This window comes from Cryptosporidium andersoni (genome assembly GCF_001865355.1).
Source record: "Cryptosporidium andersoni isolate 30847 chromosome Unknown contig_21, whole genome shotgun sequence".
NCBI classification, from domain to species: domain Eukaryota; phylum Apicomplexa; class Conoidasida; order Eucoccidiorida; family Cryptosporidiidae; genus Cryptosporidium; species Cryptosporidium andersoni.
In genome coordinates this window covers 133,846-157,976 of record NW_027122817.1, presented here as the reverse complement: position 1 = coordinate 157,976, position 24,131 = coordinate 133,846, and the positions used below count along the sequence as shown (strand labels likewise).

At 31.7% G+C, this 24,131-nt stretch overlaps 12 protein-coding genes across 12 annotated transcripts in view; 6 read left to right on the top strand and 6 right to left on the bottom strand.

The window, feature by feature from the left end:
- Positions 1 to 875, bottom strand: part of cand_015050 (uncharacterized protein) — a gene marked incomplete at both ends in the record, with an annotated part of 1,092 nt that extends 217 nt beyond the window's left edge. Inside the window, one exon of the mRNA XM_067211740.1 lies at positions 1 to 875. This exon is cut by the window's left edge and continues 217 nt beyond it. Coding sequence (XP_067069535.1) covers positions 1 to 875 — 875 coding nt within the window.
- Positions 876 to 1,437: 562 nt separating this feature from the next.
- Positions 1,438 to 2,370, top strand: cand_015040 (uncharacterized protein; the record flags this gene model as incomplete). Its single annotated transcript, XM_067211739.1, has 2 exons — positions 1,438 to 1,883; positions 1,947 to 2,370. The coding sequence occupies 2 exons, from the start codon at positions 1,438 to 1,440 to the stop codon at positions 2,368 to 2,370; spliced, it is 870 nt and encodes a 289-aa protein (XP_067069534.1).
- A 55-nt stretch (positions 2,371 to 2,425) lies between these two features.
- cand_015030 (phospholipase A-2-activating protein) lies at positions 2,426 to 4,951 on the bottom strand (the record flags this gene model as incomplete). Its single annotated transcript, XM_067211738.1, has 1 exon — positions 2,426 to 4,951. The coding sequence occupies one exon, from the start codon at positions 4,949 to 4,951 to the stop codon at positions 2,426 to 2,428; it is 2,526 nt and encodes an 841-aa protein (XP_067069533.1).
- A 2,677-nt stretch (positions 4,952 to 7,628) lies between these two features.
- cand_015020 (ubiquitin-activating enzyme E1 family protein) lies at positions 7,629 to 10,877 on the bottom strand (the record flags this gene model as incomplete). Its single annotated transcript, XM_067211737.1, has 1 exon — positions 7,629 to 10,877. The coding sequence occupies one exon, from the start codon at positions 10,875 to 10,877 to the stop codon at positions 7,629 to 7,631; it is 3,249 nt and encodes a 1,082-aa protein (XP_067069532.1).
- Positions 10,878 to 12,471: 1,594 nt separating this feature from the next.
- cand_015010 (uncharacterized protein) lies at positions 12,472 to 13,136 on the bottom strand (the record flags this gene model as incomplete). Its single annotated transcript, XM_067211736.1, has 3 exons — positions 12,472 to 12,881; positions 12,960 to 13,046; positions 13,115 to 13,136. 3 exons carry the CDS (start codon positions 13,134 to 13,136, stop codon positions 12,472 to 12,474), a joined length of 519 nt encoding a protein of 172 aa, XP_067069531.1.
- A 404-nt stretch (positions 13,137 to 13,540) lies between these two features.
- Positions 13,541 to 14,305, top strand: cand_015000 (uncharacterized protein; the record flags this gene model as incomplete). The annotated part of the gene is made up of 1 exon (XM_067211735.1): positions 13,541 to 14,305. One exon carries the CDS (start codon positions 13,541 to 13,543, stop codon positions 14,303 to 14,305), a length of 765 nt encoding a protein of 254 aa, XP_067069530.1.
- An 84-nt stretch (positions 14,306 to 14,389) lies between these two features.
- Positions 14,390 to 15,517, bottom strand: cand_014990 (retinol dehydrogenase family protein; the record flags this gene model as incomplete). The annotated part of the gene is made up of 1 exon (XM_067211734.1): positions 14,390 to 15,517. One exon carries the CDS (start codon positions 15,515 to 15,517, stop codon positions 14,390 to 14,392), a length of 1,128 nt encoding a protein of 375 aa, XP_067069529.1.
- A 691-nt stretch (positions 15,518 to 16,208) lies between these two features.
- On the top strand, positions 16,209 to 17,135 carry cand_014980 (60s acidic ribosomal protein P0; the record flags this gene model as incomplete). The annotated part of the gene is made up of 1 exon (XM_067211733.1): positions 16,209 to 17,135. One exon carries the CDS (start codon positions 16,209 to 16,211, stop codon positions 17,133 to 17,135), a length of 927 nt encoding a protein of 308 aa, XP_067069528.1.
- Positions 17,136 to 17,568: 433 nt separating this feature from the next.
- Positions 17,569 to 17,904, top strand: cand_014970 (uncharacterized protein; the record flags this gene model as incomplete). The annotated part of the gene is made up of 1 exon (XM_067211732.1): positions 17,569 to 17,904. One exon carries the CDS (start codon positions 17,569 to 17,571, stop codon positions 17,902 to 17,904), a length of 336 nt encoding a protein of 111 aa, XP_067069527.1.
- Positions 17,905 to 18,230: 326 nt separating this feature from the next.
- cand_014960 (uncharacterized protein) lies at positions 18,231 to 19,060 on the top strand (the record flags this gene model as incomplete). Its single annotated transcript, XM_067211731.1, has 3 exons — positions 18,231 to 18,320; positions 18,426 to 18,533; positions 18,596 to 19,060. 3 exons carry the CDS (start codon positions 18,231 to 18,233, stop codon positions 19,058 to 19,060), a joined length of 663 nt encoding a protein of 220 aa, XP_067069526.1.
- Positions 19,061 to 19,077: 17 nt separating this feature from the next.
- Positions 19,078 to 20,007, bottom strand: cand_014950 (DNA pantothenate metabolism flavoprotein; the record flags this gene model as incomplete). Its single annotated transcript, XM_067211730.1, has 1 exon — positions 19,078 to 20,007. One exon carries the CDS (start codon positions 20,005 to 20,007, stop codon positions 19,078 to 19,080), a length of 930 nt encoding a protein of 309 aa, XP_067069525.1.
- Positions 20,008 to 20,113: 106 nt separating this feature from the next.
- cand_014940 (uncharacterized protein) lies at positions 20,114 to 24,028 on the top strand (the record flags this gene model as incomplete). Its single annotated transcript, XM_067211729.1, has 1 exon — positions 20,114 to 24,028. The coding sequence occupies one exon, from the start codon at positions 20,114 to 20,116 to the stop codon at positions 24,026 to 24,028; it is 3,915 nt and encodes a 1,304-aa protein (XP_067069524.1).
- Positions 24,029 to 24,131: the final 103 nt, after the last annotated feature.

Genomic DNA, 24,131 nt, shown 5'->3' with positions numbered 1-24,131 from the left:
CCAGGTGGAAGATTCATACCAGGTGTTGGATTTATACCAGATGGAGGACCCATACCAGGTGAAAGACCCATACCAGGTGAAAGACCCATACCAGGCATCCAAGATTCTCCAACATTTTGTATCATCTCTGCTTGCCGTGCCTCACGAGTAGCTCTAGCCTCGAGATAATGGACAACAAGAACACCAATAGCACAAACTAAGAAGCATGCTGTAGCGCACATTGCTAAATATGAAGCATAGCCTAATGCAGGATAGGGATACTGCTGTGTTGAAACAATACCACTTATAGCTTCATATGTTGAATAACACCAATATACAATTCCAGCAATTGATAATATAGTTGATGTACTCCAAGCAAATAATAAAAAGTTCTTACTTTTCCCAAAGACGAATAACCAAACTATGCCAACTATCCCGATAATCGCTGATATGGTTAATGCAGACATACATAAATATCCACCGTTTGCAAATTTGACATAGGAGGAGCATCGTGTCCTTAAAGCAGTTTGGCAGTCACTTGAACAATTACTACCCCATAATGTTTCTTGAATCTGTGAATAACTTACATATGTGCTAATCCAACTGCAAATATACTGCTCTACTGATGACCAGGGTCTTACTGATGATCCACCATTGTACCTGAATAAGTACAATCCAAACTCGGACTCTGAAACCTGCCATGTTTTAATATTACCCTTTTGTGTATACTGATATGTTATTGCTGGAGCAACTCTCCACCCATTTAATATTAAGGAAGCTATTTCTAGTATTACTGCTGTAGCTGCAACTGCAGATAAAACTTTCCATCCAATCCCAAGATCTTCCGATTGGTTCCTTGATGATGAACGTCCAACTATTCTGTTAAGAGCGTCCATTTCATTGAACTCGGAAAGTATAATAGATATATAACTAACAAAGGAATTTTCTCCTTTGAAATGTGTATATATGCTGAATTAACTTCCACTTTTAAGATATTAGGGTTGTTAATCACCTATTGTATGCGATCACAAAGAGACCCGTTGTCCTGTCTCTAATGCATGCAATAAAGGGTGCATTTTGAAACTTGATTCTTTTTATGGTTAACTTTGAGAGATTTTATTTTCAATATCAAGGATGTCCCGTACATTTCATCTTTACATCGTATAAAAGCTTGTGTTAATAGGTATAAGTTAGAAAAGTGCCTTTTATAATAGGTCAGTCACACTTAGGTCACTTTCAACATAATAGCTAGCTAATAGAACTTTCTACTTTTCTAGTCCAATATTAAGTATACTATCTTTAGGATCAAATATTTAGCTACTCATTATAGATTTTTCTTATTTATCTAATCTATAAATATGCAAATTAAAGCTAGAAAAATTGCTGCTATCAAATAGCGACAAGGACATGTTGGAGGGAAACTCAGGAAAATTCAATAAAAATTGTTTAAGTTTTAAAATGAACAGATTAGCGCTGGCAATTACTCGTACTCTATTTGTCCTATTAACAGCTACTCTTGGTTTTCTTGCGATATTTTATTTTCCCTGGGTTCAAGATGATGCTTCTCAAAGCTCACTTTATTATCTGAATGGGATCAAATTCAATTCAACAGCTACCTTTCTAGATTTCCAATATGCAAAGAATATGGCCTGTAACTATTCAGAATCTTATCAAGTAAATGCTCAATATTCAGAAGAGAATATTGAATTCGCAAATTTTTTTGAAAATCGAAATCCTGCACTTAATTCAATAGCCTATTGTAATTCAATCCAATTATTACCTTCTTTTTGTATAGCTACTGAGATCATCATTATAATTTCGCAAATTACATTGATTATTGTAGTTGCTGTTGCAAGCTCAAGAATTGTTCAATCTATTAATGATGCCTCAGTTCTTGTTCAAAGGTATGTTTGTTATTCATTTTGTAGATACTAAAGTATAACCCCATTAAAAATAACTTTTCTTAGATTATATTATATTCAAATATCTTGTATAATATGTTCTTTTCTATCAACTATAGCAATAATCGTATTTTCACTGAGATTTAAGGACTCCTTTATATCACTACCAATTAAGTGGAGATTTGTCAGTGGTTTCTATGTCACTCTATTTACAATATTCACACCTCTCTTAATAGCAGTTACTTATTGGTATGAAAGGAAATTGTGGAGTGATGCATTTTATCAAGATCAATTACGGTGGAACAGAGGAAATGAGCAACAAAGAGTGCAACAATACATAGAGCAAATGCAGTACCCCCGTCAACCTAGTGATTTTCAGTCATTAATGGGGGGACTAAAAACTCCGGCAGATATGACTAGGGAAATGGATAAAAAGGAAGGATATAGAAATCACAAGCAGCAACTTCAAGGTCCATTGCTACCGATGTAGAGAGTTTAATAAATGACTCATTTTATATAAAAAATGTTCAAACTCATCTTGAGATCTATAGTTCTAATAAGCTGCTTATCATCTTTACTAACGCTAAAGGTTGGCCCTTAATATCTGATTGAGCTAGTAATTTAACTAAAAACTCATTTTCTGCCAACATCTTTTTACATATAGCATTTGGGGATGAAACACTACAAATATTTCCAATTGTAATTAATGTAGTAGACAATAATTCATTAGGTACTCGCGTATATTCTGATGTCTCCTCTAAATATAGTGGTATTAGCTTTAAGATGATCTTGATGCAAAATTCTTTACCCTTTGAGTTATTATACTCAAAAAATCCAATAGAATAATTTAGTAATAAACTTAAAAGTGAGATTATGACATTAAAGTTGATTGACTGGTTTCTAGAAATGTGAAAGGACTTCTTAATGATAAGATCGACTGAATAACTGATAGATGAAAGAATGTCCTCGCAATGTTGGAGTAATACTTGCCTATTTGTATTATTGAAAAATGTATTACATAAGTACTTCAGACAAACCTGTATAAGTGGACCATAATAACTTGGGTAAGTAGAAATCTCTTTTGCATTAACATTTTGGGCTACTGATGAAATTAACTTTAAGGCACAGGCTATCAACCACCATCCTTTGTCACTCTTCTTGTGAATATCACTGCTTTGTGGATGTAGAGCAAGAATTCTCCACAGATCTAAAATAGGTACGCATATTTCGGGGTTTGTAGTCCAGCATGACATCTTTCTATAGATAATATCAATTTCAACTGCTCTAAAGGAATTTTTAAAAGAAAAATTATTATTTTTTAAATCCTCCCTTATTTTTCGCAAAGCTTCTTCTAAGTACTTTTCTTCAACGTCATAAAGTCCAATTTCTGTAGAAGAGTCCATTGGTGTGCTATTTCTTATAGCTGCTCTTGGAGCTTCACGTAGTAGTTTCTCTATCAAGCCATCTATATTTGCTGATTTAAATACAACATAATTCAACATTGGGGTATATTTTTGTAGATTAGAGTCCAAATTACCTCTAATTTGTTCGTTATCTCTTATCTGTATAATCTCCATTTGTTTTGTATTCTGCTTTATAAATTTACATATTGCCTCACAGTGGGTAATACTTATTTTCTCCCTAGCACAAAACTTTTGAGCAATTTCTAATATATTGTCACCATTATTATAAGGTAATTTCTTAAAAATCCCACTTCCATGTAGCTCTACATCAAATAAATAGTCATAATTCCCTTTAGGGAAATAAAAATCACCATCATAATAATTTTGTTTGTCAATTCCTATAACTTCACCAATCTTCTCCCAATTCTCTCCCTGCCACATATAAGAAACTATTAAATCTCCATCTCTAAACAGCTTTGTTTCACCTAATCTCTTTCCTTTATAAGCTTGTAACATATTTACATGTGGTAAATCACCTAGTGAGTCAATATCATTTAAACCTAACTGTTGACTAGTAGTTCCTATTTTTAAGTTATTTGCTTCTTTCCTTTGCTTCTCACGTATTTCTAATGGTAGAGCTTTGTTAATATCTGTTGTCCACATTCTACATACTGAATCTTCAGATACAGATAAAATGGTATCTTCCATGTGCATTTCCACTACTTGCCAAACAGTAGCAGACATAGGGATTGACTGAACTGGTAAAATCTTATTGAGAGAATTATAGTCCCAAATAACTATTGTACAGTCATCTGAAGCAGTAAAAAATCTATTTGGATGTTTCTTAGAAGCGCATACACTAAAAACAAAGGATGTATGAGCTGAGAGAGTTGCCAAGTGTTTGAGTTCTACAGATAACGAACTAAAAAAGTTGATATCCCATATCTTTATTTTTGTGTCATTTGAAGCAGAAAGGACCCTGAAACATGACTTTTCATAACTTTCGCAATTAACTAGCAGCTCTATTGAGCGTATAATATCATCATGAGCATCGTCATAATTATAAATGCATTGACCAGAGCTTGAATTCCATACGCGTAGTTTTTTATCTTGACTTCCAGTTATTATATAAACAACCTTGTCAAATAAAATGGGTGTCACTGCTGTAGTTACAGCATGCGAATGACCATTTAACACTAATATACATATTCCGGTCAAAATATTCCATACTCTTGCAGTCCCATCCCAACTACCTGATACCAATAGTTGTGTAGATGGTATTTCTGATAGACTGCACACTGCAGATGTGTGACCCTCAAATGTAAGTATTATAGAGCCATCATCTGCTGAAACCCTATGTATGATCTGATCTAAACCTGAAGAGTAAAATGACACGGCTTCTTCACTATTTCCAACTCCAATAGATGAAGCTTCAAGAGTTAAAATATATCTTTTATGATACATTAGTAACATATCCATAACCCATTCAGTACTTAAGTGATCATCTCCAGTAATAGTTCTTTTTCTCCAAATGATAATTTTGTTGTCTTGGCCACCAGTTACTATACGATCATCTTTCAATATGCAAATACATCGGATAGATTTTGTATGACCATGTAATTCAGATGACAAGTAATAAATCTCATTAACCAAATTATTTTCAAACATTGTTAGTATATTTAAAATTTTCCAAGCTAATCAACCAGGATCCCTAATATAAGCTTGACAGACGCGCTAACAGACAAGCAATAGTGTGTATGAAAATAACTTTTTAAGTTTAGAGAATACAGTTTTAAACAAGAATTAATACATAGATATTTACTTATAAAACTTTTAAGATAGTATCTTGGCCTTTGACAAATATTGCTTTATATTTAGATGTGAATATAGAATGCAATTTTTAAGCTTGAAGGCAACCTATAGCTTTATAAGAGATAAGTTGCAATTTATATAATTTCACTTATAATAGTTATTAGAATAAATACTACTAAAATTTATTACTTTCCTAGATATATCTTTTTTTTTAATATTATGGTAATGTTAAAATTGAGAATTAAGCTAAAATAAAATTACTCCCTTTAATAAATAGTTGCAAAAGTAACTTTTCATACTCTAAAGGTCTTATACAATATGTGCAAAATAATCTTGTTCGAACTTATATTCAGATATATCCAAAAGTTGAATTTTAAGTTGTATATGAATACAAATAAATATGATATCTAAGCTAAGAGATTTTTTAAATATCAAGTAAAAAAATTAGTTCGGTTTTAATTAATAATAAAATCAATAGGAGATAAAATAATTAGGAATTACTAAGTTTAGGTGCTAAATAGGAGCTTGTTTTTTGTTCTGTAGCAATTCATTTTTTTAAAAAGATGTAATTATCATCTTTTTGTACTACCAACTTAAAATCTGATTACATGAAAGTTGTAAAAAATTGTTTATATACACTTCACACCATAAAACAAAAGTGATTACTGTAAAATAGACTAACACTTATTTCGATCCATTTAAGTTATTAAAAAGAATAATAAGTTCATTAGAAACTAAACAGATTTGGGCTATGATTAGGGGTAAAAATTCTTACAGAGGAAGTGAAACAAAGAAATCACAAATAAGTCAAGTCGAATATTAACTGGAAGAACTAAGACCGAAATTTAAAATCGAAACAATAAATAAAACAATACAACAGTGCGTTAAATTATGATTAATTTAGTGAATTTGTGATGAAAATAGCTTGTTAAACAGCGTTAGTAAAAAAAAAAAAAAAAAGTCTTCACGAAGATATTAACGTAAATTAATGAATTCAATTATCACAATAAGTAGCGCCAAAAGTACTTTATATGGGCTTCATGTTAGTTACCCATAGTACAAACAGAAGTAATGAACCAATAACTCCACTTTTTATTAGATATAAATAATGAGTTTTTGTTAATGAGGAGATTCACATAAATTTAGGTTCATTAAAAAGGCCTAGTAAAGATAATGTGAACTGTAAAATTTTATATTATGAAGATAATGTAATCAAAAAGAGCTTTACAAGAGTAATATTACCAACAATGAAAAAAAGTGACTTTATAGAGCGCTGAAGACTATAAAAAGTATTTTGATAAAATTAGTAAATATTATGTAAGCAAAAAAGTTAATTATTAGGTGTGATTAATTCAATTATATTTCACATTAAATTCAAAATTAATATAAATGTAGCTTGAACTCTATTAAAATCTATTACAGATCTAATGGAAATTTAGAGATGAAGAATAATCAAAGTAGCAATACTCTGAGTTGTAATATGAGTAGTAGTTGTACTCTTATATATGACTAGAGTTTTTTTAAAGTAAGAAGTCTACTCTTAGTTCTACTAGGGTTTAGATATCAAAATTTTAGTTGCAAACTCCTGTAGGACTTAAAGGTATACTAAAAAAAATACCAAAGATGAATATATATATCTAGTAACAAAAAGTGATATATTTAATAGATTGATCAGTATAATGCTATTAATAATTTGCGAATCTCGTAGGATCAAAATATTTTAGAGTTCATTAGTCGAGTTTGCTAAATAAGAAGTATAAACTGAGTATTAAACATATATAAGAAATTTAAGGGAAATATGAACTAAGGGTTATGTTCCTGCACCAAAATATTAATTTACTTGTGAATAATATATTAAAATCAACTTTTACTTTTAATTACATTGATTTTACATTATTAAGTGTACTACTTCTACCTATATTGGTTCAGGCATAGTGATAATACTTTGTAATTAATTCTTATGATAACAAATCAGAGACTGAAAATATATCCAAATTTTAAATGATTCTATAGCTTGTAATATTCACGTAGTTGTATCTTTATAGTAGTCGTATGTTTTATTTACTATAAATTCTAGCCCTGCAGATATTGTAAATACCATACTATATATATTAAATAGTAGTCAATATTTATTTATGTAATACCTTCACTTTCTAGCTATAGATATTTAAGATAAGTCTAAAGCTAGCTGAATTGACACTTCTTATTTTGCATGTAAATTTCTTACCAGTCATTTCCTATAATAAACTAAACATATTAAAAAATAAAGTAACATGATTTAGCTAGCAGATATAAGTGGTAAGCATAGTAATAGATTTAGTGAAGAAATTTAGCAAGTTTCTATATTTAAATGTCCACAATTAAAGATCTAAAGTTAGATTTTTGTTAGTTTGGAATTAGCTATTTTCTGATATGTAGTATAACATTTCTACCAAGTACTTAAGGATTTAAGCACTTAATTGATGAGATCTGTAAATTCCCGAATATTTCAACGGATACTTCTACAAGTTAATGTAATTTCTTCATATTACACTCATTTAAAAGTAAATTTAATAGTGGGGATAATAACATCAGTTCCATCTTCAGTATCACAGCAGCTTGCTTCTAGTGCCAAGTAATTTCTATTAATTGGCAAAGGTTTCTTTGTAAGTTGCTCAACCAAAGAAATAATAGGAACAGTTTTGCGGTTACTGTGAGATGGCATATATGCATTATATAAGCATACATTCCCCAACGAGAGTATTTGAACTTCTAGTTCCATAGTTTTGCGCAAATAGTTGATAATATCTTCTATTGTCCCATTAGGATAAGAAATTATTATCTTATCCCAAGCTGTGAAACCCTCAGGTTTAGCTTTAACGGGGCCCCCAACAATAGGATCATAATCCTTAGACTTTGTTTGTGGAGGAGGTAGTGGTTCTGTTATAACAAATAAGGGTAGGGACAGATTTATAAATGAATTCTTGAAGTCTTCAATTTTACGATTTGTTCTAGAAGCAACTTTCAAAATTTCAAAAGATACCAAACCTGTGATCATTGCCGTTGTAGTTGCCATCGCTGGTATGATACGACCAGCAATCATCTTGCACTTGTGATGGTCACACTCTGGAATTGAGTAATTTCGAGCTCGAAGATTTGCTGAAGTATTTATAAATGCAATGTGAAAATTAGTATCATCATCTTTCTCAAACTCAATAGGTTGTATTATCTGTAGGCACTTCATAATGGCATCTTTTGAAAGAGTTGATAGAAATTTCATATTTGCTTCAATTCTAATAGATTCACTTTGAGCATTGTTTGCACTATTATCGATATTATTTGACTTCTTATGTTCTGCTCTATCTGAGTTGTCAACTTCTATAAATATATTTTTTGGTACAAATTCCGGTAATACCACATTTTGAGAAGCTTTGTAAATAATGTCATAATCCGTAATATAAGGAAGCTTTAGTATAAAAGCAAAGAGGTTTGCTGTTGCTAATACAAAACTAAAGTGTAAAGGATCTTTTACATCAAATTGTTGAGGTATTGGACATCTTTTTGGACCTGACCAAAATGGCGAACCATCTGAGTTCAGATGACTAGGTGGAAAGTTTGTTAGAAGTTGTCTTATTTGTAAGTAGAAGTAGTCATTAAATAGTAGGATAGCCTTTTTTATACAATCTTCATGAGTAGGGCTATCTGTTTGTAGAACGCATCTTATTAATTCGCAAATTTTCTCAGTCTTTTCAAATAAAACATTAGGATTAACTTCACTTTTTAAACGTGAAAAGTAATTTTCTGGATCCTGTAAAAATGTTATAGTCTCTTTAGGGTTGTCAGTAAAAATTCCTTGGAATGCGTCTCGACTCCATTCAATTGTATGTTCAATTGCATGAGGAAAGTGCTTCAATGTGCAAAGAGGAATACTCTCTTCAGCAGGATCACGGTTATCTGCATATGACTGGGTTCTATGTGGCAAATATGTCTCACTATTAGCTTTTGTTCCTAATGTCCCACTTTCTAGAAGTGGTTTTTCAAACCACAGACACCGATCATTAATATACATCCTTGATGGGACATTATCTAGTGCATTGACAACAAAATTCAACTTATACCAAAAGTTATCATCAAATTCATCTTCAGTTTCAGTACCTACGCGTGTTTGCATAGATTCAACATTAAAATTTGCATTTATTTCTTTAATTACTTGTCCTGCTACTAAACTCTTCGATGAGCCAACATGATACTGTCTGAATAAAAATTGGCGATTTAAATTTGATACCTCAATATTATCCATATCTGTTATAGTGACTAGACCATTTCCACAACCTACTCCCATCAAAGCCATACTTTTTAAATATTCACACCCCAATGCACCAGCTCCTACTAAAAAAACATGCAAGGAACCCAAAATAGATTGAAATGAACGACCAAATATGGCTATTTGATCGTCATATCGACTGTTCGATAATGTAAAGTCACTTGTTTGACAAATAGATGTTTCTAATTCACAATTGTGCATATTCAATATTTCAAATGCATCGAATAAGAAATATTGTCGTAGTGGCATATATTTGCCAACGGACTTTACAATTTCCTGGGCTGTAATCCCTCCAAGAAAAGCTGCCATAGGAGAAATACAGCTACGTGAGTATTTACAAACGCTAGTTACAATGTGAGTATCAATACTGTCAACAGTAATAATGTTACATTTAATAGAAGTATCATGAGCTGCTGCTCTTTTTTTGGCATCATTATTCAAGTCATTGGCAATTTTTATACATTCTTGTATCGCATTTATATCTTCATGAGAAGGTCTATGGCCATGAATATCGCAATATTGCATTACAGCATAAATAGCAAAAAACAATTGCTCTGATCTACCAAACTTAGTCAAATCAGGAACTATCAGCATATCTTGGTCATCACATAAAGGGTTCTGCATAGACTCAGCTAATGAACGAAATTTAAGTATAGTTGGGACTTTTACCTGAGTAACAATACCCTCTCTCAAATATGGTGATAAATTATTGGTATCAATATCAATTGTGAACTGATGCTTACCAGTAACTGTAATCTTGTAAGGTCCTGAGTCATTGAGTTCTGACATTCCTTGAATTTCCCTAAATGTAACATAATCTCCATCTTGGAATGGTAAGATTTTCTCTGCAAGGCAAGTTACTGTTGTAGGACTAGAACCTTTAGATATATTAGCAATTATGGCACTTTTCGGTTCCTCACCCGTACTATCAAAGACACAGAATTCAGGTCCAAAATCCACGAAAATGGAACCACATAGTCCTAAAGAATTAGCAGAAATGAATTTAATTGAGGGAGTCCGTAATCTACAATACGAATTATATAGTAATTGTTCTCGTAGTGGGATATCAGAGCATACAACTATATCATGCTCTAAGATAATCTCTTCAGTAATAGTCCCATTATATACAGAGATTGAAACATAATCATTTAGGCATTCTAACTTTTTTATGCAAGCACCAGATCTTGTATCTCCCTTGCTTACATTACTTTCTGATATATAAAAGTTTGCCCCCATATCAGAAAATGTGCAAATTTGATCATCTACAATAGTTACAGATTTGGGACCCGCTAAAACAATATTTTTTGCAATCTCTATTCCTAATCCACGGAGGCCAATAATAAGAACTCTTAATTGTATTAGCTTTCCCATTGCTTCTAAACCCAGTGTCCCAATCTGTCGACTATATAGGTTAGTATCTATATTGCTATCTCCAGCTGAGTTTGCCATATAATTGGATTTAGAACCAAAACCCTTCATACTTTCTTCAGTCACTTTTTCTTTCCTAAAATATCCAACAATTGGAATGAGTAATCTCGTTATATAAATTTATAATATTAAAAATAACTCAAATGGGGCGGGTCAATTTTTTTCTACTGGCGAAGATCTACATATGTGATAATTGTGAACTCTAAGCTGGCAACACAGCGAGAAAAAAAAGGTGGTCCTAGATATAATAAGCAAGGAAAAGTAACACTTGTATAAACTACTGGAAAAGTATTGATATCTTATTGTGTGTTCTGTTTACACTATATCTAATTAGAGAGACGTTACATCTCTTACAACTAATTACAGCAAAAAGAATGAGGCCTTGATTCTGTGAATCTAGTTTTTCTAATATCACTAGAATATTTTCAATGATCATATTTAGAATATAAATTACCAACCTACTCATTTAAAATAACTGAACTTAATATATGTTTATTGGAGTTAGGGGACAGATTCCTTAATGTTGTAAATTTCAACCTTTTCTTATATTCCAAGTCTAGAAGTTAAATTAAACAATTGAAGTCAGTCGAAGTAAAAAGTGATTACTTTAGACTATCTCTGTTTCTAATCATGTGGTATAAAAGTAACAGTGATCCATTTTAAATACACTTGTTAAATTTGGGTCTTATTGTAAATATCCTTATTAGTTATATTTTGTTATACATTTTTGATACATCAATATCAAATAAATACTTTCTAACATTAGAATACTATTATTTAATGAGTTAAAGGTATTTCTAATATGTATCAGTAATTGCAACTCAAAATTAGAGCTATTTTGATTATTTCTAAGAGGCTAGTAATTTAGATAAAAGTATTACTAGTGTACGACAGTAAAATCAGTATTTATCAATCAAAAAAAAAAAATTTTCTATAATACAGTTTTTATAAATAAGGGGGAAATATAGCAAGAGTTAATTCAGTAAAACTTAAATTAAGAAAATTATGGGTACAAAAGAAAAGGAAATGATCTCACTTTAGCAGAGCTGATATAAATACACTTTGAAATGTAAGTAATTTTAAATGTAAATATTACTTTAATGTTATTAATTTAAACTTGAGAAGCATTTTGATTTAGCAAAACCAAAATTAATGAAGGAGTAAAACAAGTTTTTAGCAAGAAATAAATAATAAATTGAGATCAATTCAAATAAAGTCAACTGCTTAATATTTTGACAGCTGGTGTAGAATACATATTGGTAAATTAGTTAAAATATTGAATTGTAGTCAATTCCTTAGTGGAGTAATCAAATTACCTCTATATATATTAGAAGAGTACATACAGAATATTATACAATATAAAAGTATATAAACTAGGACAGTTCTGAGTTTTAAAGATCCTTTGATAGTAATGTGGTAATATTTAATTTAAAGCACACTACCTAGGTAACATTTCAAAACATCAAAAGGTAATGATTCATTATCAATCTTATTTAGAAAGATATAAAGGATATACAAAAGCTTTTGAATATTGTACACACTTTATTCTTTAAAGTATAAACACACTATTTTAAAACCCCTCAGATTACCCTTTATATCAAATAATGATCTGAATTTTAGGCCCTTTAAAAAAACTACCGATAAATTAGCAACTTTTTTGCTTCTGGATTCTCTCTTGAAATTTTTCAATTACTCTACGTATTCTTTCTAGAGCTCTCTGGTCTGTCCCAATACAATTCTCCGGTAAATATGGAGGAGCAACAGTAATACCCATAACTTCAATATTGCTGCCATTCCAACGACAATTGGGATGAGTTTTATGAATAAAGTTGAATGTAGCTTGTCCCATTGGTGTTACATTTGTGCCCCAGCAATGCAGACTTGACTTTATCTTATTGACTGCTACTTCTTCTCTATCATTTATAATAGAAATATAATTAGAAGGTAACTCTGTTTTTAGTGGCTCTACTTTTGAGTTCTCGCATGGTGCTATTTTCTTAATTATATCGTTCCGTATCATTTGGAAAGTGCTGAAACCTGGTCTAATATCCTCCTCTACAATTACAAAATAAGGTAACATCAATAGTCTATATTTCATCTTAGTTTGAATAATTCAGGGCTCTATAAACTTACTTAGAACAGTAAATTCTCCATTAGGAGCAATGCAACAAACACATCCATGGTACTCTTCATTACTTAGTGTTGTTAAAGTAACTGAGTCTATGCAAACAACTAGTTTATAATAAAAGTTATATCAAGGAAATTTATTTTAGTCCAATGGTACCCACCTGAAATTGTCAACGATTTCATTTTAAGTATCCAATAAAGAGGTGCTGCTCCAATTCACTATAACATCCTAGCGGTAGTCAAATCCCTATAAAGCGCCAGAAGGTAAATAAGATAAAACTTTGCGAAGTGAAGAAATAGCTACGATATACAGATACCAAATATACAAATAATAAATCAATAATCAGTACAATTTCTAATAACTGTGAAATAACCAAGCTTACGCAGTATTCTACTTATTTTACTTATTTTAAATTTCCACTGGAAAGCGCCAAACAACCACTTCTTAGGATTGTGTGTTAGCTAACTAACGCCCTGTCGTTGTGAGAGATAAGTGCGGAATTCCTGTAGAGAAATTGCTTGTATGTAGAAACAGTTCTAACTGGGAACTTATGTATGATTTGAAAGAAAGATAAACTAGAGTACAGATGGATAGCTTTTTAGGGAAGTACCTTGGATGGTGTACTTTTGGTGTAAATCTGAATCTTGAAAACTGTGAATTGTGTACCGAGAGTTCAAAACACGAGCTCGGTGAAAAGGCATTGAACAAATTAGTTAAAAGTAAAGCATTTGTAGACTATAGCGACTGCATTGATGAGGCGGTTATAAAGATGGAAGCTAGGAGGCTGAGCCACAATTCAACCATCATGCAATATATGGCTGAGGTCCCAGAAAGTATAAAGCATGAGAAAATAGAAAGATTCAAAGAAGAAGCAACTTCATTTGCTAGTGAGATGATAAATGGAATAAATGTAGAGATTATATTAGGAGATAGTAAGGCTCATCCAGTACAGTTATCATTAAATAGAGAATTTAATTCCCTTGCATTACGAAGACGGGGGAAAAAACTCACTTTGCCATTGGCTACCATAAGGTGCGTTGAAAAAACTTCCCAAAAACTAATTGATGATGCACCTGAATTAGCATCAGTTGAAAAGGCAGAATTTGAACGAATTGTTGCAATTTCTACAATAACAGATGATTGGTATATTTTTGTTATGAAGAATAGTGAAATGAGAGATAAATTTTACCATCAAATGAGAATCATAGTTGCTTCTGTGAAGATATCTCTTGCAGGAGACGAAAAGTATTGGGGAAACATATATAAGGATCATAATGAAGCTGTAAAAATAGAGGATGATTCTGAAGCAGCTTACTTGTTTCAAGATGAGAGAGAAGAACATAGACATTAGATATTTTGACATGAAGTTATCTTAAAAAAGATGCTTTCTTGTATGTTATGTAGGTTGCAACTTTGTGATTATTTGTAACTAGAATTATACTATTTTCTTGCAAAGTGAATCACTGATATCCCATAATTCTTCCGACACATGCATATCTAGGGATATTGGGCTAGAAACTGAAACATTACACTCAGAGTAGTAGGCTCCAGGAGCCAAATTATATAGAGGTGTAATGCAACAGTATAATGTAGTTTGAGCTCCGCTTTTGGCTGTTTTAAAGAATAACTTAATTATATATATAAATAGACTCCAGGGCATAGAATAATATTCATCAATATGACGTGATAAACATGTAAGGACACACCCAGGATGAACGGAAAATGCGTTAATTCCTAGTTTACCATATCGCTTCTGCAATTCCCTTGTAAAGTAGATATTGCAAATCTTACTAATACTATAAGAGTGTGAAGGTGTATAGTCCTCACTTTTGATATTTTGCACTTTTTCAATATTAAAGCCACTCCAAGCAGCTAAATGAGCAATACTAGATAAGTTGATAATTCTGGTTTTAGAACTTAATATGAGTGGTAATAATTTTTGTGCCAAATAAAAGTGCCCTAAATAGTTTGTCATAAATTGTAATTCCAAATTGTTACATAGTTTATAGGGACAACTCATTACCCCTGCATTATTTATTAATATATCTACTTTTTGTACTTCTCCCATAATTACCTGTGTAGCCTTATCTATACTATGTAAATCAGATAAATCACATTCAATAACTACAATTTTACTTTCCATTATGCCGGAAGACTTAACAATTAAATCTTTTGCTTTTACTGCTTTCTCTATGTCTCTACAACACATAATTAATTTAGAAACTCCCCATATAGCCAACTGTTTTGCAGTTTCATAGCCAATCCCACAGTTACTACCTGTGATAATCACTGTTTTGTTGTCCATAATGTCGTTTCTAGAAAGTATATCTTGTGGTAAACTTTTACCTTGTGCAATTTTACGACATGTAACCAGCATAAATACACTGTATCCAATATATACCAAGATAGTTATTCTAGTTGTGAAATATGGAAAGGTATAAATATCAAGATAATATATAATAAATGGCACTTTTAAGCTTGCTAACAAAAAACAAAAGCTGCGTACAGCTGGTTCAGAGAACAGAGATTGTATAAGTACATATACCAATATTAAAAAAGACATATTCCTCTCTTAAGGTTAGCTATATAAAAGATCTTAATTTATATTAAGTACAACTATACATTTCTATAATTCTTCTTGGGATCTTTACAGGTATACCCCCTCTCAATATCTACAGTTATCAAGTAACACTGAGACTATGACTACCAATTTGTGGATCTACTAGCTCCGATATACCAAAACAAAGACTTCACTTGTAGAAGCTCTAGTTATAGTAGTTTTCAAGGTATTGTATGGGGAGTTCCGAACTAAATTAGAGAAGTCGAGTGTATAATTCACGATTCTAGAAAGAAGTACATAAGTATTACTACTGGAGTGTAAGCAACAATTCAAATGGTGGTATAAATTCAAGATCTACCAAGTTAAATCCTCAATATCTACCTACTAAACTAAGTATAAATTATTTCCAGTTTACAAATTCCTTCAGAAGTTACCTTTAGTATAACATTATCCAATGATACCGCCGTCTCATACTAATAGCGCAATTTTGTAGTAGTAATAGGTAAAAAACAGTAATCTGTCTTCAGTAGACGTCTTAGTGTGGTTCAAAGCTAACTATATCACTGTGAAGATTTTGAAATAATTACTGCATATTCTTGTGGTTAAATTGATTGGACAGGCATCAGCACTGACAGTCTCCACAAGTATTGAATATAATTACAGGATTTGAATAACTACTTGAAACAAGCAAAAGATGCCATCTCCAGAGAAAGCAGCCAAAAAGAAGATTTACTTTGAGCGTCTTGTTGAATATGCTACCTCTTATCCAAGAATTTTAGTGGCTAATGCTGACCATGTAGGGTCGAAGCAAATGGCTGATATACGCTTAGCCTTGAGAGGGAAGGCAGCAATTTTGATGGGCAAAAATACAATGATTCGCACTGCACTGAAGCAGATGCTAACATCCCATCCTGAAATTGAGAAGTTAATTGACTTAATTCGTCTCAATATCGGTCTAATATTCTGCATAGATGAGCCATCAGAAGTCCGCAAGGTAATTAGTGAGTATCAAGTGCCAGCTCCTGCTCGTCAAGGTGTCATAGCACCTTGTGATGTAACTGTACCTGCAGGTGCTACGGGACTTGATCCATCTCAAACATCTTTTTTCCAAGCTTTAGGTATTGCAACTAAGATTATGAAGGGTCAAGTAGAGATTCAGTCAGATGTACACTTAATCGAAGAGGGAAAGAAAGTCACAGCTTCTCAGGCTGTCTTGCTTCAGAAACTTAATATTAAACCTTTTTCATATGGGCTGAAAATCGATAGTATTTATGATCATGGAAGTGTCTATAGTTCAAGTGTATTAGATATCACCCCAGAAGACTTAATATCTAGAGTTGTAGAAGCTACAAAGTATATTGCTGCACTGTCAAAAGAGACAGGTGTCCCAACATTACCATCTGCTCGTGATGGAGTTATCTCTGCATTTAGACACTGCGTAGCTCTTGGTATTGAGGCTGGGTTTGATTTCCCACAATTGCAAACAATTAAGGATGCTCTAGCAAATCCACAGCAACATAATGTAGCTGTTTCATCAAATGCTTCTGTCCCAGCTGCAGCTACTGTAGTAGAGGAGGAAGAGGAAGAAGAGGAAGATCTGGGCTTTTCACTTTTTGACTAAAACTTCTAAGTATTTTTATTGCAATAATTCTTGTCTAATTACTTTATTTTTCACAGTTCATCCACTAAAAAATAGAGCAAGGTTCTGGAGTTTCAATCCTCCTGACACTCAGATTTCCAACGCTCTAATTCACTAGTTGTTTGGTCCATGAATACATCTCAAAATGGATGAAAGCTTTAATTTCCCAAATTTAGAAGGAATTAAGAAAATAAAGGGGTTTAGGGGAAAAATATTTTAGTAACCTAGATGGGAGTTTTGAAGTCTCCGGAGATTATAGTAGTGAGGAAATTCCTAGCTTGTACGAACTAGAAAGAGTGATAGTAAATAGAAAGTTTTGATTATAAAGATAACAATTCTAAAAAGGAAATTTATGGGTGTAGATCTTTCGTTTTTAAAAAGAAAGATAAGCTGAGAAGGAAAGGAAGTTGAGAGAATGAGGTTAACTCAAGTAATTCATCAAATGATGAGTAGTTCAAACCAACTGAATATATTACCAATAATAAATAACCAGGATAAACCAAAAGAGTATAATAGAATACAAGAGCATGTTATTTGTAAGCAAACTGACACTATAGATAAGTACATAAAAGATTTGGTGATTTGTTTGGAAGTAAATGAAACAGTTTCTCAAGCACTAAGGAAACTAACCTTAGGAGAAGAAGCATTAATGGAGGATAATTTATCAACTAAATATCACAAAAAGAAAAAACAAAAAAATTTGTCTTTATCAGAAATAAATGCTATTTCAAATCAAGATTACAGTAAATAACGTGGATCTAAATTTAGAAAAATGATTGCAGGAGAACAAATATACAACTAATCTATGCGGCAAACTAGTTCTATCTAGGTATATTGGTATATATAATATGAGTATCGAACAATCAAATCACAAATTTAAACAACATGTTAAAGTTAGATTTCAGATGAATTTCCTGTATGAAACCTAATACGGCGGGAGACATGACGGTTGCCTGTATTTGGCTCTTAATTCCTCATTTCATCTCACTTTCTTTCACTTTAAAACCATATATTAAATTGGAATATAAAAGCTACTTTATAAAGTTACTTATATCCTGTTCAAAGTCATAATGTTCGATGAGTTGGGGTAAGAGTTCTGCTGACTGGTTACATGTATGTATTCAATATGTCGAATCGGCTAGGGATATTTGTAATCTAGCTTTAGTGGTAAGTGTATATAATTAACAAACCTTCCTATTTATATCTATAACAGTTTTATCAAATCAAAAGTATAATATTAAATTACTTCTAAACTTACTTTGTTCTTTGTAGTGTCATGACTGGTACATGACAATACAGTGCTCTTTGCAATCACAAGATTTTATCGAGGGACGAGAATCTTTATCAATAGAACATACCAGTGAATTTATAAAAAACATTGTAAGTAATATGAATATTGACAAGTTAATACTAAATGTGAGTATATTTTAAATTAACTATAGAAACAAAGTCGTGGAACTTGGTATTCAAGTATTCATTGTCAGATAACTTTTAGTAAGGAATATTGCAGGAAACCCGCTATTCTTAATCTATCACTTTTGTTACAATGTAATTGTTTTCCACATTTAATATCGCTGAAAATTGCTACTCCTAATTTGGCCTCTGAAGTAGTCGACTATATTATTCAAAATGCCAAAAATTTAGAATCTTTGCAATTATGCTTAAATAACCCTTGCCCAAGTTATTTTATACAAAGACTTTGCTCCAAATTGTTAAATCTCAAAAATATTTCTATAATTATAATGAAGTATCAGTATAATAAAAATGGTGATATGGCAGTTTCGGTAGTCAAGAAGCGTCATATGGTTGTAAAAAGACCACGTATATACTCTGAAGACGCTCAGCTTTTAAAGAGCAATAGTATTTGGAGATATCTAGAGTTTTATACTCAAGATATCTTTGTTTAGAACCAAATAAAATAGAATTAATCCATACAATCCACAAAATTTGCAAATAACTGATCAATATAATTAATTAGTTTACTTTCAATTGGGTTGTCACTACTTTTATCCACCTGTATAACCGTTCTGCCACTGGATGTCAACGCAACAATCTTTTCGCGCCTTGTATGTAGCATATTTGCACAAACAATGTTTACTCCATATTTCTCTAGCAAACTCCTTGCTTTTTTAATAAGTTGATCTTCAGAATCTGTTTCTAGCTTAAATAAAACAATGAAGCTTTCTCTGCAGGTATTAATGAGTAAATCCAAAAACTTAGGAATTAAGTACAAATTTAAGACATATGCAGGTTCTATTATTTCATTCCCATTATTGTTTTCCCTAGTTGAAATTTTGTTTTTTGGTAGATACTCCTCAGGTATATAGTAGTCAGACACAGCTGCACACAAAAAAAATATTGTCGAAGATTGAATTGGCACACAATATTCAGAAATACACTCCAGTCCAACATAATATTCAGCAACTGTCTCAAATTCCAAGAATAGAGTTTGTAATGAATAGGTTTGCAAATATTTTGCTGCTAATTTCATATCTTCAAAATTGGTATTTTCCAAACAGTTAATATTAATTGTATCATTTTTTATAGAGCATGAGTGCAAGATGTTAAACAATGATGGGCATCTATTAACAAAAGGTAAAGCACTCCCTTTTCTATGAAAAAAGATAACTGCATATCCTTTTCTTAAAAAGTATTCAGTAGATAAAGCTCCGCGTATTCCAGTGCTGAAGTTCTCAATAAATCGTACTGTATTTCTTTCCAAAGGAACAGAAGTACCACCACTGGTAACTACTACAATTCTACGTTTATTCACTTTATGTTGTTGGTATAAAAAAGAGGATATTTGTTTAAATTGACAATAATATTCTTCATTTACAGGAAACTGTAGCTCCATTATGTGGACAATTGTGCTATACTTTTATTATTTTATTTGCTAGCGGTTGGATTCAACAAAATATAGCTCAGAATGCTGTACTAGTCCGTCTTAATTTAGCGCTCAAATGTACTTAAACCAATGTATATCGGAAATAGCTACAGAAAGTGTGCATAAAAGTAGCTTTATGAATATAGAAGGACAGCAGTACTGCTCAAATAGGTATTCTGCAATCTTTAGTGGTAGTTGTAATTTAAAAAATGAACAAGATTTGATTTTAAAACCTACAGGAATGGCATATTCTTTCTCACCTTGGCAAATGGATCGAAAAGTACTACAAAGGACTTATGAAGATATATCATTAATAGATTACAGTTTGAATATGTCTGGAATTTCAAGGCCGATTTCCATGGGAATTACATGTAGAGAAACACAGATACCAAACACTATTAGTAGTAATTCACAAAATCGTAGAGCTTTGAAAGACTACTTAGAAAGTTTTCTCGTTTCTGGAAGTACAAATGTAACAGTTCCTTCTCTGTATTTAAATATATCACGTACTTTATCTATATGGCAAAAAACTCAAGGGTTGCAGAGTAGGTTTGTAGCTGATTTAATTGACTTTGCTAAATTATGTGGCGTACCAAGACACCATACATACAAAGACTTGTTTCATATGTTAATTGGACTATTTAAAACTAAACTAAAGTCAAAGGAAATGGATTGCAGATCATATCCTCAGTTTGAATCTTTGGTTTTGAACTCAATTAGAGATATCCAAACTCCACAATTAGTGGAACCAATCATATCAATGTTATTACAATTTCCTATCTTACCACCAAAAATTATCAATGAAATATTATCATTAGATACGTTTCTCTCTCCAACCTTTGCAACTTTCTATAAATTAGCCCCATTAAAGTTAAAACAACAAATATGGTTAGAAAGACCAAGATGGTTTATTGCTGAGATAACTCCCTTTATTATGAAATGTATAAACCTCCTATCAAATGTAGATTCATTTTCAAAGAATACTTCGTCAAACTTTGGAAGTAGCCAATGTCAGAATATAAGTGCCGAAATAAACAAATTATTTGAATTTGTTACGCTGAAAAGGAATATAAACAGGGGATTTTCAAAACTTGGGGAAACAAATGATGAATTTACGGAGTTTTATAGAGAAATTGAGGAGTCTATATTTAGTAATTCAAAGCATTCTAGCAAAGATTCGGATATACTTGAAGACCAAATTTTAGGTTCAATCTGTTCTTCAACTTCTAATACTGTAGAACAGTCAAACTTCTGTGAATCTCTTTCTATGTTTGCTTTAAGATCTCAGGCTTTATATATTGCATCAGTAGAAACTGAATATGATGACTTAGAGAAAATGAGAGACCTGATAAAGATTTTCCCATTTTCAACACCAAATACAAAAAAAGGTCTTACTAGTTTTATTAAACTTGAAAAGGAGAAATGTGGTACTGGCCAGAATATTTCTTGTTTAGTACTCAACTCTTCATTGGATCAGAATTCAACTTCATTATCTTTATCATCTAATTTTGTGCTATGTGGAAATATCTTGGAGATTGGTCGTATTATTGCTTATATTGCATATTGCATTGGTGATTACGCAGATTTATACATTTGTTTCGCTTCTATTATTAGACAGATCTTTAGTGAGTCACTATCTTGTAACATTAATATGTTACAAACATTTCCATCTATATTGAACTCTTCTACACCAATAAAACGTCCTGTTGCAAGAAACAGGTCAAATTTTGACATGGATATTCCCAATTTGCCACCTTCAGTAACTACAAGTAGTATTTTGAATTCTTTAGCCAATCCAGTTTACTTAGCTAATAACATGAGTGTTCCTCAATTAGATCACAACTCTACCTCAAATAATGTAACTCATACACAAAATACTCGTTTGACATCAAATCAACTAAAAGGTGGAATTGGTGAACCATATTTAGTAACAGTGAGGGTTTTAGTAGCTTTACGTTTGTTTAACAAGAATAATAAGTGTAATAGAAATCAGGAGAGCAATCATTCGTCAATAATGTATTCATCTTCTATAGCATCTAATACTAGTGCTAGTTATGGAGTTGGAAATATGGGGACTTCTAATATTTCGGCTACTTCTGGGAATAATATTGGTTTTAGAACAAACAATGAAGAGACTTGTAATAATCTAAATTTTCTAGTATTATCCGAGTGTGATCCTATAATATGGCCTTGCATTAGCATAGTAGGAAGTACACTACGTGATGGATTTGCTTGCAATCGAACTCAAGAATCTTTGATGAATGTATCTTATACGCTAATAATAAAATCAGAGGCAGACTTATCAGATGTTGCTTTTGCTTTTTCTGAGCCACACTTCCTAATGGCATGTTCGGAGTTCATTGTTGAAACAGCCATAGCAACAATATCTCAACCTTCAGTTGATGCTTTATTAGTATTAGATCCTCAAAGAAGAAAAATTCCACTAGCATTATTAGTTCTTGGAATGAACTCACCATATACTTTTATTAACAGTAATAACATAAACAAACGTCTTTATGGAAATTATGGTAATATCGATGGATATTCTACAGTATCTGGTTTAAATCAAGCAAAAGTGAGTAGACTAGCTGCATACCAGATAAGTAATACTTCTTCCATGGTACCTTCTTTAAATATGAGGAAAAGGCTGAAGATATCAGATATAGGTAATGGAACCAGTTCTGCTATGAGACTAGATTCAGTATTTAATTATCTCGTAACTACAAATACAACAATCTTACCAAGAGAAGCTGCACCAGTTAATCTTAGTACTCAAAATCAGTGCCCCAGTCAAAATATAATAATTCATAAAGCTGCGAGACTTAGTCAAACTGTTTTATCTACATTTTTACCATTACTAGATCGTTATTTGGAAGTTTCTCTTATTAGTGCTAATAGCTCAAATAGTAGCGATATGTCAAATAAGACGAAAAGAAATGAAACTTTAAAGATAATCAGAAATGAATTAAAATCAGTAGTAAGAAATATGGAAATAAGCTCTGCAAATGATGAAACTTTGAATATGGGAGTTTCTACGGCTTATGAGAGTTCTACCAATTATAGAGAACTAACCATGATAGTTAGTCTACAGGTAGTACGCCTCATATCTTTGGCATTATTCTTTGTTGGATTAAAGCCACATTCCCCTATAAAAAACAAATATAATACCACAAATACTTTAAATATTTCATCTACTTGTAATAATGAACTAAATAGCACTCAAGGATTTATTTATGGTCACGTACATTTAGAAAATTCTGAAATGAGTTCTTATTCCACTTGTTGCACTACTTCTATGACTCCTACATGTATTGATTTATCTATAAGATTAATGGAGATATCCTTAGCTTCAGACTGGATTACTCACTTTTTTCTAAAATCAATTGTATGTCTTTTATGTACCTATCCAAGAATTCTACCAAACTTAACGAACTTTTCAAATTCCAGATCAACAAATAATGATTTATTTTCTATTCAGGATTCTAATTATACTACCAAGTCGTTGATTGGCTATATCCCTTCAGATATTGTACAGGCCTTAATTTGCAGAATTGTTATTCCATCAATTAGAGATCCTCTAATTGGAAGCTCAGAATTAAATCTTGCTTTCGAAATAATAACTAACAATGAAGTTTGTAAGATATTAGACTCTAAGACGAAACGAGCATGTATAGAAAGAATTTGGAATAGGAACCCCTTTGCATTTAATATACATACTAGTGAAGTTGATGGAAATGACTTTGAAGTAATTATTCAAGATATACATTTAAAGGACTTGGTGGAAAAAATTAAGAGTGTTGATATTACGAGGCTTATTGTCAGCGTTTACATCCCTTATAAATTAAAATTTTGGAAGTACCATTTTATCGGGTTAAGTGATACCCTTTACTTGTGGAAACGTTGGCTAGTCTACCTTGGCTTATGTATATCAAAATTAGATCCATCATTTCCTGAAATCCACCTTTTATATGACACAATAAACAAAAATTAGTTTCATATATATATTTGACTTAACGCTAATTTCTAAATATTCTAAATAAAATAATATAATTGGGTCATAAGGACAATGATGTAGCACTAATTACTCCAGATAA